The sequence below is a fragment of the Falco cherrug genome, chromosome 4 (genome assembly GCF_023634085.1).
Source record: "Falco cherrug isolate bFalChe1 chromosome 4, bFalChe1.pri, whole genome shotgun sequence".
Classification (NCBI taxonomy): domain Eukaryota; kingdom Metazoa; phylum Chordata; class Aves; order Falconiformes; family Falconidae; genus Falco; species Falco cherrug.
The window spans coordinates 32,449-47,555 of NC_073700.1; the positions used below are offsets into that span (position 1 = coordinate 32,449).

At 40.6% G+C, this 15,107-nt stretch overlaps 1 protein-coding gene across 14 annotated transcripts in view; it reads right to left on the reverse strand.

Annotated features, from left to right (window-relative positions):
* Window positions 1-61: 61 nt before the first annotated feature.
* Window positions 62-15,107, reverse strand: part of LOC102048068 (6-phosphofructo-2-kinase/fructose-2,6-bisphosphatase 4) — a 55,908-nt gene continuing 40,862 nt past the window's right edge. For 11 of the 14 annotated variants that reach the window (XM_027800180.2, XM_055710266.1, XM_055710265.1 and 8 more), the window contains 4 exons: window positions 14,371-14,500; window positions 13,940-14,002; window positions 10,774-10,838; window positions 62-2,752 (listed from right to left, as the gene is read on the reverse strand). In XM_027800180.2, coding sequence (XP_027655981.2) covers window positions 2,693-2,752; window positions 10,774-10,838; window positions 13,940-14,002; window positions 14,371-14,500 — 318 coding nt within the window. In that variant the 3' untranslated portion in view covers window positions 62-2,692. Of the gene's footprint in view, window positions 2,753-5,344; window positions 7,674-10,773; window positions 10,839-13,939; window positions 14,003-14,370; window positions 14,501-15,107 lie in introns of all 14 variants that reach the window. The other 3 variants (XR_008732249.1, XR_008732250.1, XM_055710264.1) reach the window with 2 other exon arrangements.

Sequence of the window (15,107 nt, forward strand, 5' to 3'; positions counted from 1 at the left end):
CACTCACCTGGCCCTTCAGCTGCTGTAAATGGACACCGGAAGAAACACACATCAGCACAGCTAGCATTTGATCTTTATTACTTGGATCAAAGGTCAAATGATTACATTTGTCTGAAAGATTACAACAGAGGCCAAAAATGTAAGAAAAGACAGTTTAATCCCATTTGAGAGACTACATCTGAGCTAGCAAGTGCATTAACAGTCAGAAGGCAGTAAAATCAACATGGGTACAAATACACAAGGTCGGGGTGGGGGGAGGAGGATGTATGCAGGTTTTAGACCATGACAATCATCTGCAGTTCTTAACAGGGCCTTTCCAGAAAGGCCATTATACCCCAGGGAGAACCCATCATTTGCTTCAAATCTACATTCATTGTCTGCACTTGGGTCAGATGCAGTCAGCAATTTAGTACCTTCCTAAGGTAGAACTTTTTTTTTCTCTTTTCAAGTATCAGCGTAACAGTTCACTTACACTTGTATACAACTTTTTTTACCAAACACTCAACCCAGTAAAACACTCATCACAGTATATTCAAAAGCAGGCTATAAAAATACCTACTATACATAAAACATTTAGCCTCCAGGAATTTTGCATTTCTGAAAGTTGAGAGGGGTAAAACAAAGAAAAGGAGAGGGGAGACACCTCAAGCCGTGCTTGCCAGTAAAGAGAAGCAGCCCTTGGGCTCAGCTCTCGCTAAGGGAAACCTTTCCTTCCACCATATTTCTTCAACCAGGTCCGATCAAAGCTGAAGAAGTACCACAGCTGGCGGTAAAACCCTGCTTTTCTAGTACCATTCTCCTGGAATCCCAGGATTCTGTAACTCTGCCTTCTGTAACTACGGGTAAACTCTGACTTTCTCACTTTAAGAACTGTTGAACAGCTCCTGGTGACAGCTGGTCGGTGGCGGGCTGGTGGCGTGAGGGCTGCCTGCAGCACAGCACAGCTTTCCCACACTGAACTCGTGTCAAATCAGGAGGGGAAATTACTTCTACGGTTTTGCCACGAAGGTGGCCTTGTTACCTACAGATCAATAAATTAATTTTTCTGAGCAGCGCTGTGCAGTCTCTCCTCACACAACTACGGACACAGCTGAATTAATAAAGATCTGACATGGGCATTACCTAACACAAGGATCACACACACAAAGCATTAGACAGCAGCGCTTGAAGCAAGTGTTTCTGGTCACTCTAAACTCTACACATTCCTCTTCTGAAATGGAACCCAGCGATACAGTATGGCTTACTTCCAGAGCTGAATATATTGCTGAAATTAGCTTACAAAAAAAAAAAATCACAATAGCAGCACGTTATTTTATAAACCCTGCACAAACAAAAGACAATTTAGCCCTTGCCTGCAGAACTATGTTACGAGGGCCTGGTATTTCACACAGGAATAGAGAAAAAAGAAAGAAAAAACCTAGCAAAACAACCCAAACAACATATGTGGTAAAAGATTGATTAATTGAAGAGAAATCCTTAGAGAAAACACAGTCCAAAGAATAGTTCTCATTTCAGAACTAAGAGCCAGCAGCAGCGCCGACAGCTCACTTCAGTTGTCCGGTAACACACATACAAAATACACACTGATTTAGTACAGTTAAAAGGTGGTGGCCTCAACAGACATTAAAAATTCCATTTTTAGCGCTGGAGTTTCACAAGGTATAAAAGAGCAGCAAAGAATTGTGATGGTGGAAGATGCTTAAAAATAATTAAAAAAACCCCAAGGCAGGTGTACCATGTTAAAAATAATTTCAGAATTTACCTGGTGTTTTTCTTGCATGAGCTGTTAGAATGGTTAAACTCTACCTAACCTTTCTGTACTGTTTCCTGATGTACTTATCCTTTTCCCTTCCAGTCTCAGAAAAGCTGCTCACCCCCGCCTTTAACTGCAGCAGAAAGGATGTGTGTCTCTCTCTCGCTCTTTCTCAATGCATTACCCAGGCTGCCAGCTCTATTCACACTCATGTCCCCCACTGCCCTCCAAAATACAGCTGGCTCCTGGAAAATGTTAAGATGTTGCTAAAACAGCAGAATCTTCCAGGCAGCAAATCTAGCTTTAATGCTTTTCTTTTGCAAAGGGCAAGTCTCCCCACTTCAGGAAAATTTTAAGTTGTGGTTTGCTTACTGAAGTTCATTTTAAAACACAGAAAAGCTGTCAAAAGCTGACAGGTTTCCTCATTTAAAGTAGTTAAGTAGTTTTGCAACACAAAGCCTCCAATGCTCAAAATGTAGAATTTCACCTATGTTAATTACACCATCAAAAAAAATTGCCATGTAATCCTAGGCAACCATTCACAGTAAAACCAAGAGGAACTCTCAGAAACACACTTTAAAAAGAAAGTAAAATCTGACAGTAAAATTGACATGGGCAATTAACATCTTGCAGTATCCACAGATGAACAATAAAAAACCACTGAAACTGCACAAATTTACATATGAAAAATCTAAACCCAACTCTACTCTGCTTCCCATAAATCTTTTTACTGATACCTTTCAGCACTGGGAGTTATCCACAACTACAGGTTTTCTCCAAAGAAGCTGAATCACATTTGAAATGTCTTAAAGCAAAGGGGGGAGGCGCATTCATTCCAACTCGCTTGGTGCTCAGCGACACCTTCTCCATCCTCCTGGACCTGAGCTGCTACTTAACACTCTTGTGCTGGAGGAAGGGCTGCCACCCCCAGAACTGGAGCTATAGGTGGTTAGGTACTGTCCTCAAAGCTTCTTCTCTTGATCGATCCACACCTACATTCTGCAAATTTAAAGACAAAAAAGACTTTAAAGCAAAGGTCTCATGGTCAGCCGCGGTTTTGCCTAACACATGGCAATTACACAAGGCAAAAGATGAGCAAGTTTTAATGCTTATTTCCTCAAAATGTTTTGTAACAAAGCACAAGGAAAGGTCCCAGCCCATGGTCAGAAGCCCGCTGAGACCCTGTCCCAGCCACTATGTGCTTTGCAGAGCCCAGGTCTCTCAGATACCTAAAAGCAGGCTCTCTGCTGCCAGTGAAAAAGCATCTCTAAGCCATGTATTGCACTGGGTCTGGTAGGACAGTCAGTCTCTGCACACCGCACACAGGTCACTATGTTAGTATTTTTAAGACTTAATTTCCTTTAACCACTGTTTTAAACCACATTTCTAGTCCACTATTTCTTCTAGTCTTTATGCACATAGTATAAGAAAAAACCCAGACGCACGCAGCAAAGGTCATAAACCACAAAAGAACTGATACAATCCAGAGGGACAGAAGCCCATCTTTCCTTCTTTCAAGCCCACTCCAGGAAATGACTTAACACCAAAAGCTATAAGGCTAATTCCCACCCTGTCTGTAAGCTACATCTAACTTCCTAAAAAGCAGGTAACAAAGTTTCAATGCACTTCAGGATATGTAGGCATGTTGGCAGATGTCACACACATCAGATGGTTTTATAACCACATTTATTTGAGTTTACTTTAAAAACAAGTCTCTTCTGTCCAACTCAAGGAAAAGGAGAGCCACACTAGCAAGGGGGACTCTCAGCACACATGCAACTCAATTAGTCAAAATGCATCAACTTAAAAAGCAAGTAATTCCCTTCTCCAATGCCAGTTTCCAGGATTTTCAGCTATTTCTTATAAGAACAGGAGATAAACAAGCAACACCAGACTTGCCTTGGGTTGCAGCGTGCCAACATCACTTCTGCCTTTACCAGTTCTAGATTAGTGTCAGCCCTGTTTTCCACCATGAACACACCACAACAAGGTTCCTGAGAACACACACGACGCTGCTGGGCACAGCCATCCAAGACTGGAAATCTTTGCACCCACCAGCACTCTGCCTGACTCACTCTCTGACTTCCCTCTTTGAAGGAAAGAAAAGCAGCAGCCCTATTTCAGAAAGAGCCTTCTACAGGTGGCATCTCTCCTGCAGCAAAGGACACCCAGAAGGTGTCAGCATCTGACTAAGAACATGAGCTGGCAAAACAAAAGTCATTCTGCATGACTACAAGGGAAAAAAAACAAACAACAAAACATGCTGGCATTTGTTTGTATTTTTCTTAGCAACTGATGCAACATACCCAGAAATTCCTTGGGACTGTGGAGAAGTCTCTACAGGCACTCCAAAAATACTGGCTGAATTTTTTTTTTAAGTTTAGCATCTGATGTTGATTCAAAGAAAATTAAATGGAGCGTGAAATGCAGCATCAATATGCAGGCATGCAGAGGTACTGGAAACTAGCCCACAAGCTGAAAGAACTGGACAGCTATAACATGAAACTAAAAGGAAACAAGGTGGTCAAGACAAGACAGTTTAAGTCAACGAGACATATCAGATGAAAGCAGCATCTTAGCAAGAGAAACACAGGCCCAAGAGGGAATATCTATATGTAGTCAAGAAAGGAGAAAGCAATAAGTGCTTCCATTTGAGTAAATATGAAGAACAGGCTGTAGAAGCGAAGCACACTGAACTGTCACACCGAAGAAAGAAAAACCTGTCTGGGATAAACACTAATAAACACACTCTAGGGCTTAGCAGAGAAACAGAATAGCTAACTGCAAGGTCAGACAACTGAGGCTTAGAAAAAGACTAATAGCCTCATTAATGGTAAATGGATTCCTACTGTAGAAATCACATTAGATGAGATGGCGGCAGCTGGGATTGTACCCACTTTCCAAAATAGCCATGGGCATCAAGAGAGAAAAGCTGTGCAATGAGAACAGTGCTGTTGCTTAGAAAGGCAAACCAAGGTTTTAGCCTCACTTTTGGGACCAAAATGTGTCCCTGCAACTGTTCAGCACCGCCTTACCAAAGCGCACCCGGGACAAAACTACCGTCCGGGGAACAGCACTGCCACTGCAATGCACCAGCAGCAACATAGTCCAGAGAGGCCAGGAAACACAGGAGTGGAAATAAAAACACCACGCATTTTTAAAATACCACTTCTACCAAGATATACAGGCTCCCCCTCAGTCAGCCCGGACAGGGGCTCACTGCTTCCACCGCCTGCTCCCTGAGGCAGCTCAGCACACAGCTGGACCTCTCTGGAAAGCCTCAAAACACACAGATTAACTCAAATACACTCTTTCACCACTGTTTTTCCTCTCCTCATTATACTCCTCCCTGGTTTGTACATTTTTTTCCCTACAGAACAGAGCCTCCCCCAGAAACCAAGTGCTGTGGGTTTTCAAAGAGGATAGAGCCTGCCATTTCAGCTTATTAGCTACATGCTGTCTTCACAGCAAAACAGAAAGATTTTGCAGGAAGGCTCGTCTAGGGAAGAGGAGGAGCCTCTAAGGGAAAGAACCAGCACAGGCCTAAATAGAGAAATAAACAGCACAATATAAACAATCCAATACTCTTACCAGACAGCTTTCCCTCAGCAAGATGTACAACAAACTTGCTGCTGCTTCACACCCAGCATCAGGCCCTTCATTTAATAAGAAAAACGCCAGAGAGAACTATTAAGCAATTCTGCTGTAATAGGAGACCCCTTTAAGCACAAAACTGCTTTTAAATATCCACTTCACTCCATTACATACACCAGCACAATGAACATCACACTCAGTAAAGAGAACACCACCCAGCTGCAGCCCCAGGCAATTGGGCTGGCTGGCAGCAGCTGGCAGGGTGGAGGGTCCTGGGCACCTCTGCCGTCTCCCTCTCTACACCTCCACCAGCCACAGAGAAGGCAAGCCTGGCTTTCCTCTCTGGCCAAGTTCCTGCCCCTTCCATCTTCCCCCTCCATTTCCTCCGACAGCCCAAGCGTCTCTGCAACCTCTCGGGAACATCATCTAAACTGTCAGATAAAAGCAACCACGCTCACTGCATACAGCAGGCTCAGACCTCCTTGTCTGTGGCATTTTTCACAGTGAGACTGGGGCAATTAAACATGGAAAAGTGACAAAACGCTCCCACATCATGGCCACAATAGAGAAAGGAACATAATCTGGGTTCCCCCTGGGACACTGGTTTAATTAAATATACCAAGCAGTACAGCAGAAAGCTCTCTGGCCAGGAGGTAATTTGGTTGTATCAGACATTTCAAATTACACTGAAAACTTCAGTGTAATTTTAGAAGTGCAGATATGTAACACTTTTTTTCCAAAATCCCAGTTTTGGAAAAACATAACACCTGAGAAACCCAACATATAAAAGCCTTCCAAAACATGCCACTCTTGCTTACTTTCAAGGCTAAAAGACCCCCTCAGAAAACAGTTCCAGGACGCAAGTGATTTTCTGCCTTTCCCAGACTCAACGCTACCTAAACAAAGCTGCTTCGATGGCACAGATGCCTCCCACTCCGTCATTTTGCCCACCATAGCATCACAGAGAAAGGAACCAAGGCATGTCACATCTCAAACAAGCTGCAGCCTTCTCCAGCCTGCCACAGGTCTTACCACAGTTCAGTTTAGGATGCATACCCTGCTGGTTTGAGATCTCACACCTACTGAAGTCACAACCCAGCTACAAAATCATCAGGCTAACTCTGCTTCCGCATTATGAAATAGTCAGCACTGCTTATGGTAACCTAGATAAAATCTGCGTACAAATCATACACAGCAGGGCTGTAAATGCTTGTATTTACAGAGCAGAGAAGTTACAGCAGAGAAGTATTCTCCCTTCTACCAAGAAAGAAGACTATGATAAACTGTTCTGAAGTTCCTTACAAGATCCTGATCTAAGATTTGGCCCACGTTAGGCCAAATAATTGCCAGTTCTTCAAACTTTGTGCTGATGGGCTTCATGAGTCTTACCTTGTTTTACACTGCGGAAAGCAAATTCACCTTTCACTAACAACTCCCTCTCCCCCTCTCCCCAACAAAATCAAAAAGGAGAGCTGGGTTTCTTGCTACAAGCAAACTCTGTATCTGTCATTCACTAAGAAAGAAGTGCTAAGTAGACAGTTACCCACGTCCGTAACAAGAAGCAGGAAGAGGAAATTTAAAATAACTCCTGCCAGTGGGCAAACCCTAAAGCCTAGTTAATGCAGAACAGCTGTTAAGCAAAGCCATATATTAAAAACATTTATACACATTCTTGGCCTTGAATAATTGTTCTGGAACTAAGTGAAAACTTGGTACCCTCTTCAAACAGCACATCATTAATTAGCACATCTAGAGCACTAGTGCTATGGATCAGCAGGATTAAGGTCTTGCAGGAACTATAGATTGTTATTTTATGCTACATAGCAGTCCAATCACTCCCAGGGGCATGAAATAGAGAATACTTGTGCCTAGAAAACAAACTTCAGCTTTTTCTTATCTCACACAGGATGTTGTGTTTTGTGGCTTCCATAAAGAAACACACTGCAACTAACATTAAACGATTGCTGGCTGTTTCAGCAAAACTTAATGCTGCAGGATCTTTAAATTACAGCAATTTACAAAACCAGCATTCCAGTGACAGCCGATCAATGTCTGATAACTCATCCACAATAAATTAACCAGTGAAATAGTTTTATTGTGATTTGACATTTGACATCTACAGACATTTGGTTTAGGTTTTGAGTTGTTGGGTTTGGGTGGGGCTTTTTTATTTCAAAGTGATTGGAATGATTAGTTTTTAAATTTATTTTGAAGTAATAGGATGAAAACAGCACCCCAAGTTTGATAGTTGATCAGCACACAGGATTCACTGATGAGCAGGGACTGTTACAAGAGCATCCTCGGGAGGTCTGGAAATGTCTACATTCTGTATAATAATAAAAATACAGAGGAGAATATTCATCATGCAGCAGTAAGGGCAACAAAAAATACCAATCAGATTCCTCCAGAAGTACACAGCTGCATTTACTTAAAAGCAGAGGTGTTTTTTTTAACCCACACACCCCCCCGAGAATGCAGCAGACTGACAGCTGATTGCTGTACCAGAACCAGACAGCAGGAAAACATGTTTGTAGTAATCAGTGATCCCATGCTGATAGTATTACCAAAAAGCTCAAGTCGTTCATGTTTAGGAGGAAGCCTTTTACAGACCCAAGCAGGAATCCGCTTAAATATGCCCTTCAGAAGCACATACACATCTACCCATTAAGCAACTTTCAGTGCTTTGCTGAACTATGCCATATACATCTTTCCCAAGGGAAAACTTCAATAATTTGTTTGTGTTATAGGCAATGTACCAACCCTGACAAAACAGAAAAATATCCTCCCAGACACCTTAACCATTCAAGACTGACCACATCAACTACATCTCACTTCATTTGGCAGAGGGTGTAGAAAAACAAAATGACATTCAATGCAGCAAATTATCAAAACACCAATCCAAAACACCAGCACAGCCAAACCCTTGTGCTAGGAAGCACAGCTTTGACTGCAGTGGTGTGGAACCCGGCTCAGGAATCAGGCCTGCCACTGCACCAGCTCACACAAGTCCCAAAGACCATGCCATTAGTATTCTCCCTTCTACCAAGAAAGAAGACTATGATAAACTGTTCTGAAGTTCCTTACAAGATCTTGATCTAAGATTTGGCCCACGTTAGGCCAAATAATTGCCAATTCTTCAAACTTTGTGCTGATGGGCTTCATGAGTCTTACCTTGTTTTACACTGCGGAAAGCAAATTCACCTTTCACCAACATCTCCCTCTCACCCTCCACCCAACAAAATCAAAAAGGAGAGCTGGGTTTCTTGCTGCAAGCAAACTCTGTATCTGTCATTCACTAAGACAGAAGTGCAAAGTAGACAGTTTACCTCAGTGCTTGTTTTCTGGCCCAAAGAGGTGACCCAAGCAACAGCTAAAGTAATTCCCCTGAATTATTTTCAGTAAAAAGACTATTGACTCCTCCATTTGAAAAAGTCAGGAACGTAAACCACTTCAATGCTGACAAACACAAGGCTTCATTCCACTTCAGACAAATCATCATCACACAGTGTTGTTTACACATACCATAAACAAATACTCCAGTGCTTACCCTGCATTTCTACACTGTGAAAATAGATGATTTCAGCTGAAGCCAAAAAGGAGTCTACTATTCTTATTTAAATGCTTTGACTTCAATGGACTATTTAACTACTTCTGCAAAAGGAAGTTTTCAAATTTTTCGTATGTGATGTAAATGAAAGCTTTTGAAATTTTCATAGTCCTCTGAGCAGCATTTAAATGCAGACAGACTAAACGAATAGTGTATCATCCCCCATACTTCACCGGTCTGGGTTTCTCTAGGGGCAGATGGATAAAAGTGGGGTTTTTTTAAACAAAAAAGCATCTGCTGCTTCTTTAAAAATTAATTAACTCTATTTCTGTCCAAATTAAACATTTTCATGTCTTTGTGTCCACTGCAATGCAACTACCTTATGATGCTTTACATCCACCTGAAATACAGCCACCCAACCCTGACATCACTATGGCCATGTCACTTGCTAAACATATTAGGAGTCACTTGATTCAGGCAGAGCTTTCCCCTTGACAAACATCTTCAGTTAGAGAAGTGGCACTTCCAACAGCAATTCCTAAGACACTTTAGCAAGCTATAAATTCAGCACCAATATTTTATCAGCCAAACTAAAGATGCTCAATTGGTCTACACTGTTTAACATGGACAACATAACACCTGCTTGAAGACATCCTCATTTCTTTTAACCGGGCTTCTCCCACACCTTTTATGCACTGTGAAAACAGAATGGATTTCCTGAACCTAACCAAAGATACAAAAGTAGTAAAGCAGAACAACAAAGAAGAGAGGGAAAGAGAGAGGAAATATGAAACACAACTATCTAATAGAAATGTCTTGGCTATGAATGACCAAAAGTCAGTATTTTCAGAACTCCAAAAGCCCAAGTCATTAAAGCAAAACTTCTCTGCAGACCCCTCCAGCATGCATTCTGCACAACTGCCACAAACATGTACCCTCATACAAGTAAGGCATTCTGTGTCATATGCCTTACTGAACACACACATAAAACCACACTTTATCACTATATTCATTTTCACCATAAACCACTGATCTGAAAACCACCACAAATGGCCCTTTTTTCTCACGTTATCAAATTGACTTTTAATTCACCAGTAGGTATGGCTCATAACTGCAGCAAGGAATCAGCACCATAACGAGTAGCATTAGCACGGGGGTCTACAAGGGAACCAGAAATCTTTAATCATGACACATTTTATGTAACCTTCCATAATGCAGCAGAATCAACGTAAGCTCATGTCAATGCTAGAAGCACACAGAACCATGGGCCTGACACAGGGAGAGTACGAAGCTGCTGTGGTCTGACATCTTATCTCCACTTACATTTTACAAATACACTCAATTTCCTTTTCCCCAGTTGTTCTGTTGTATCCCAAGACCTAGTCTTTCTCTCCAGCTTTGGCTTAAAACACAGGTGGCACCATCAATTCCTCTTTTTCATACAACAACGATCACAGTGATAAAAAGCTGATGCTTTCATTATTTACTCTTTCCAAATTAAACGTGGCATTCATAACAACGTACTTTTTGACTGCGCCCTACTTCTGCTGAATGACAAAGCCTGGAAGAACTTTATACAGTGGGTTTTTTTACAGTTTATACAGTGTTTATACAGTCAGTTTTTAGACTGACACCATACCTTCAAACTCTCATTCATTTTTTGAAGATAAACTACTTCAGCTAAAGCTTGTATGTAAGATAAATTTGCTCAATAAAAAGGACGGCTTTCTCCCCTCAACAGCAAACCAGTAGTAAAGCTTGAAATGTAAAAATAAATATGTTCAGCTGAGTTATCATAGCATTTCTAATCACAAGGACAGTGGAAATCAGTTCAGCTTGTATATTATATCAAGTTCTCCGATTTGAAAAATATTCTTACCTCGGGTTTATCTCTGTGTGTGTTTACAGCTTCAACATTCAGAAATATAGATTCTACTTTACATCCTGTTGATAGAGAACACATTTTCAGAATTGGTCTGCATTAAAAACGAAGTTCCAGTAAAGATGCAATCTAATTTTGACTTGGTGAAGGTTATGCACTTCCCCTTCTGATTTATAGTAGAATTTCTCAGATTCTGAACGGCTAAAGCTAATGAAATGAATCTATTCCACCAGGATGAACATTATTCTCAATCTGATAATCCATCTCCTATTCTCATCTTGGCTTTATTATTATTTTCCTTGAAACAAATTCTCATTTTTAAACATACATGAACAACCACAACATTCAGTCAGGAAGTTCTTTCTTGTAACTTTTTTTGACTTTTAAACATCCTACACTTCACAGAATTTCATTGTAATACAGAAGATAAACGTTGCTTTCATTTATTAGAACAGGAAAATGATTACGAGAAGGTACACTGTGTGCTGCTAGCAACCCCCATTCCTCTACATGTGCAAAGCAGTTTTAACTCCGAGCTAAATGGAACCTTAACGTTGACTCCTGAAAAGGAACTTCTTTTCACCCAAAAATGGAGAACTCCAGAGAAACAAGAAAAAGTAAACAGTCAAAGAAACTATTACTCAGGTAGTACAAACTGACCCACTTAATATTACTCAACACACTGTGGTCACGCCATTTTAAGCAATGTCTGCCAAACACTGTCTTATCTCATCTGAATGTGACTTTTATAAGCTACCACTACCCCACACAACATTAATAGGCAAATTCCTCTAATATACCAGAGTCCATGCTCTATCACAAATAGCTTTTCAGATTTTGCTCTCACTTATTTCCTGAAGTTGTTAGACATTCCACAGAATTATTACATGACAGGAAAAGGTGATTTTACTCTTTTCTTAAAAAACCACTGCACTTTAAAAAAAAATAAATTTATATATATATAAATAGTAAGGCAAATATTTGCCTTCCCTTAGGGAAGTCTTTTCTGAGAAACTCCATTTATCACAAACACTGTGAGGACTGCAGGAGGGCCAGCACTTGCAGAAATAGTCAAGCAGAAAACAGATTTTAAGGGGTAAAAACACACATCTCCTACTGGAAGAGTACCCTAGTCATCCTTCTGTTCACAAATCCACTGTGACCCTTGAGACCAAGCAAAAAACAGCTCTGATTCCTGACGATGGCCGTTACTAAGGACTGGTTACACAGCAGACACTGCCACAGAGTCCTCTCAGTCCCTACTACTAGCCGAGTTGAAGACCTGAAAAAAGTATCATATGGAAAACTTAAAAATAAACTGACAAGAGTTACTCCATAGTAACTACAAAGAGCACGTTCCCAGCTCATTTTTAATTACTTATGTGCAAGTTCATACCTACAGCAAGATGCATTTTCTCTTCCCTGTGTGCTCCCACACAGACCACTGCTACACTGGATTTTTGGGTAAAAAAAGTCTAATTTATCCTAATCCAACTGTCAGGCCATAACAGATGTTCCCCTACTAAAGATCAGACACTTGGGGTGGGAATGATGCTACCTTCAAATGCCAGGAATAGCAAACACCTAAGGGAGTGTTACCCCAGAACAGGATTGGCTGAAAGGTATTAAACACACAGTGTTTGAGCCTGCATCCTGCCTCCCATGAACCAAGCAATACATCAACTTGAAATAATGCTATAGATGAATATGTATAAATAGTTTACACGACCCTTGTATTTTCAGATAGTCAAATTCCAAAAAGTAGGTTGACTGAAATGTGCTAATCAGATATATCAAACACTTTAAGGATAAGGACAATTATTTCAGACCACTTTTCCTTCCTCATTTAGTGTGTGAGCAAACACTGCAAACATGCAGGCCCTCTTAAAAATGTATGAGCAGTCACCTGATTTCCCACTATTAAAAAAAAAAAAAAAAAAAAAAACACAAACCCAAAAACACAAACCAAAAAAAACCAACCCCAAAAGCAACCCCCAAAAAAACCCCTCTCTGTAGAATCAGGCTGAGACTAGCAAGTCAAGAGAATCCAGTTTAAAAACCAAGAAGTTTCAACTGTTCTAAATTTTCAAAACTCCAGCCTGTCATGCAAGGCTAGAACAGCAGATGTCACCAAAGCATAGACGGTTCTTTCTTACTGTAGGAGGACATTGCAATTATGTGACAAAAATCTCTTCAGACAGATTTCCCAGTGTAACAGCTAGTACTTGTCTCAGCTTTCTTTGAAACCTAACAAAAACCAAAGGACAGGTCTAGACTGCTGGTTTTCAAAGCTGATCATCAAAGATAGCTTTGCATTTCTGATAACTCAGCTAGCATTTTTTGGCAATCCACTTCCTCATAAACTGTGCAGTTCTCTTTGTAAACTAATCTTCTGAAGTGTGATGAGATATCAGAAGATATAATTAAGTCGTCACTTAAAGAAAATTAACAGGAGGCACATGTCAAGCCGAGGTTGAAACACACACAAAACTTAATTAGCAATGAGCCTAAAACCCAAGAAGTACATGTCACAACCCATAACTCCACACCCCACAAGCTAGCTAAGCAGCAAATCTCAAGTTAAAGCCCCTGAGCTAAGCAGTGATAATGGCTGCTGACAAACTAATGCCAGCAACAACAGATGACCTAAATTCATATGGTAGTGTGAAGGTCCATGAAAAAAAACACTACAGGAAAAGAGAATAAAGTTATATAAGGGGAAGGGGAAGATCTTTTGTAAGATGATAAACCTATGTAAATCTGCTTGTCTTCTAAAAAGCAATACCATCAAATATGTCAGTAAAAGCTGAAATCTTACTATACCAGACACGTGTAAACAGTATGGATTTGCCAGAAGAATTAGGGAAATAGCATATGAACTGAGTAGAGAAGAAAGTTGTCCACTAGTAGTCACAGTCACTAGAAGTTTCAGGCCTTCACCAATATGTATGTATTTTCTGGCATAATGCAAAGCAAATGTAAAGCAAAGCATTCATTGATTCTTGCAAAGCTGTGCAGGCATACATGCAATGTCGAACCTAATTGTTCAGTTATACTTCAAAGCAAAATAAATAAAACCCGTGTTTTAATTTAAATGCTTCACAAACTTTACTGATGACTCTGGACAGTACAGCTGGACTTACATATTCTTAATACTACTTACCATAAGCCACCGGGGTTAGCTTTAAGACGGTATGCAGCGGGCACTTCAGGTAAGGCAGTTGTTCTGCAAAATTGAACAACAAATTTCATATGAAATACAGATTACATGAACACTACCTTTTACATTATGTTACAAGTCAGCCACTTAATTGTCTTTTTATCTGACAGTACATCTGTCTTCTTCCCAAGCATGCAACAGAGATGCTATTCAAACAGAGCTAAAAACAAACATTACAGTATTTCAGATGAGGAGCAGCTCAATAAAAATCAACTAGCAAGGTTTCACATCTGGGTCAAATACAAAAGAATTGCAATTGCATACTGGCCTAGCAAACCACCTTCTGATGATAAAGGCAATGGTTAGAATTTACTGTTTGGAACCTTGATCAGTAAGTTTTCAAAAATAGACCACTTGTATCAAGGAAGACCTACCTGCAGGCTTGTCAAGAAAATATGCCAGCAAACAGCGCATGACAGCTTGGTGACATATGACAAGCACATTTTCCTGCCTTTCAAGTTCCATAATTACTGGCTCCAGTCTCTGAACAAGGTCTTCATAGGACTGAGCAGGGAGGAGAAATTACACAGCACATTAAAAAGGGAAAACTCTTTGAACAGTACAGATATATACAGTGGATCTTACTTTCAGATTAGTCATCTTCTCAACATTGTATTTGTGCACAAATAATGTAGTAATGATTTTCCTTAAATTAAGAACACAGTCCAGGTCTTCTAGACTATCAAAGAGCATACATATAACAAAACTAACCTCCCTCATGGAAAAGCTTTATTAATTAAATCAGTCACTATGATCAAGAACTTCCACAAAATCCCTAGAATTGAATTCACAGCATCTGCAAATGTACAGGTTAGTCTCACACATTATTTTCCATACCTTGTCTTCAAAAGCATCTCTCTTCCAAGCAAGTATCTGTGAAGCCCAGCCCACTGTCCGCATACAAGGAGTTCACAAAACCTGACTTGTTCAGGCTGCCCTTTGAAAACAAACTATGGGCTTGATGAACTGGCCTGGTAATAGCAACCACCATCCCACTAAAAGCCACAAACAACGAGGCCAGATTTCTCTTGCAACCTGTCCTGCACAGCACGCACACAGTGAATCTGGTGCTGCAGGTAGACAGCAGGATTTCTGCATGGGCATGCTTAAG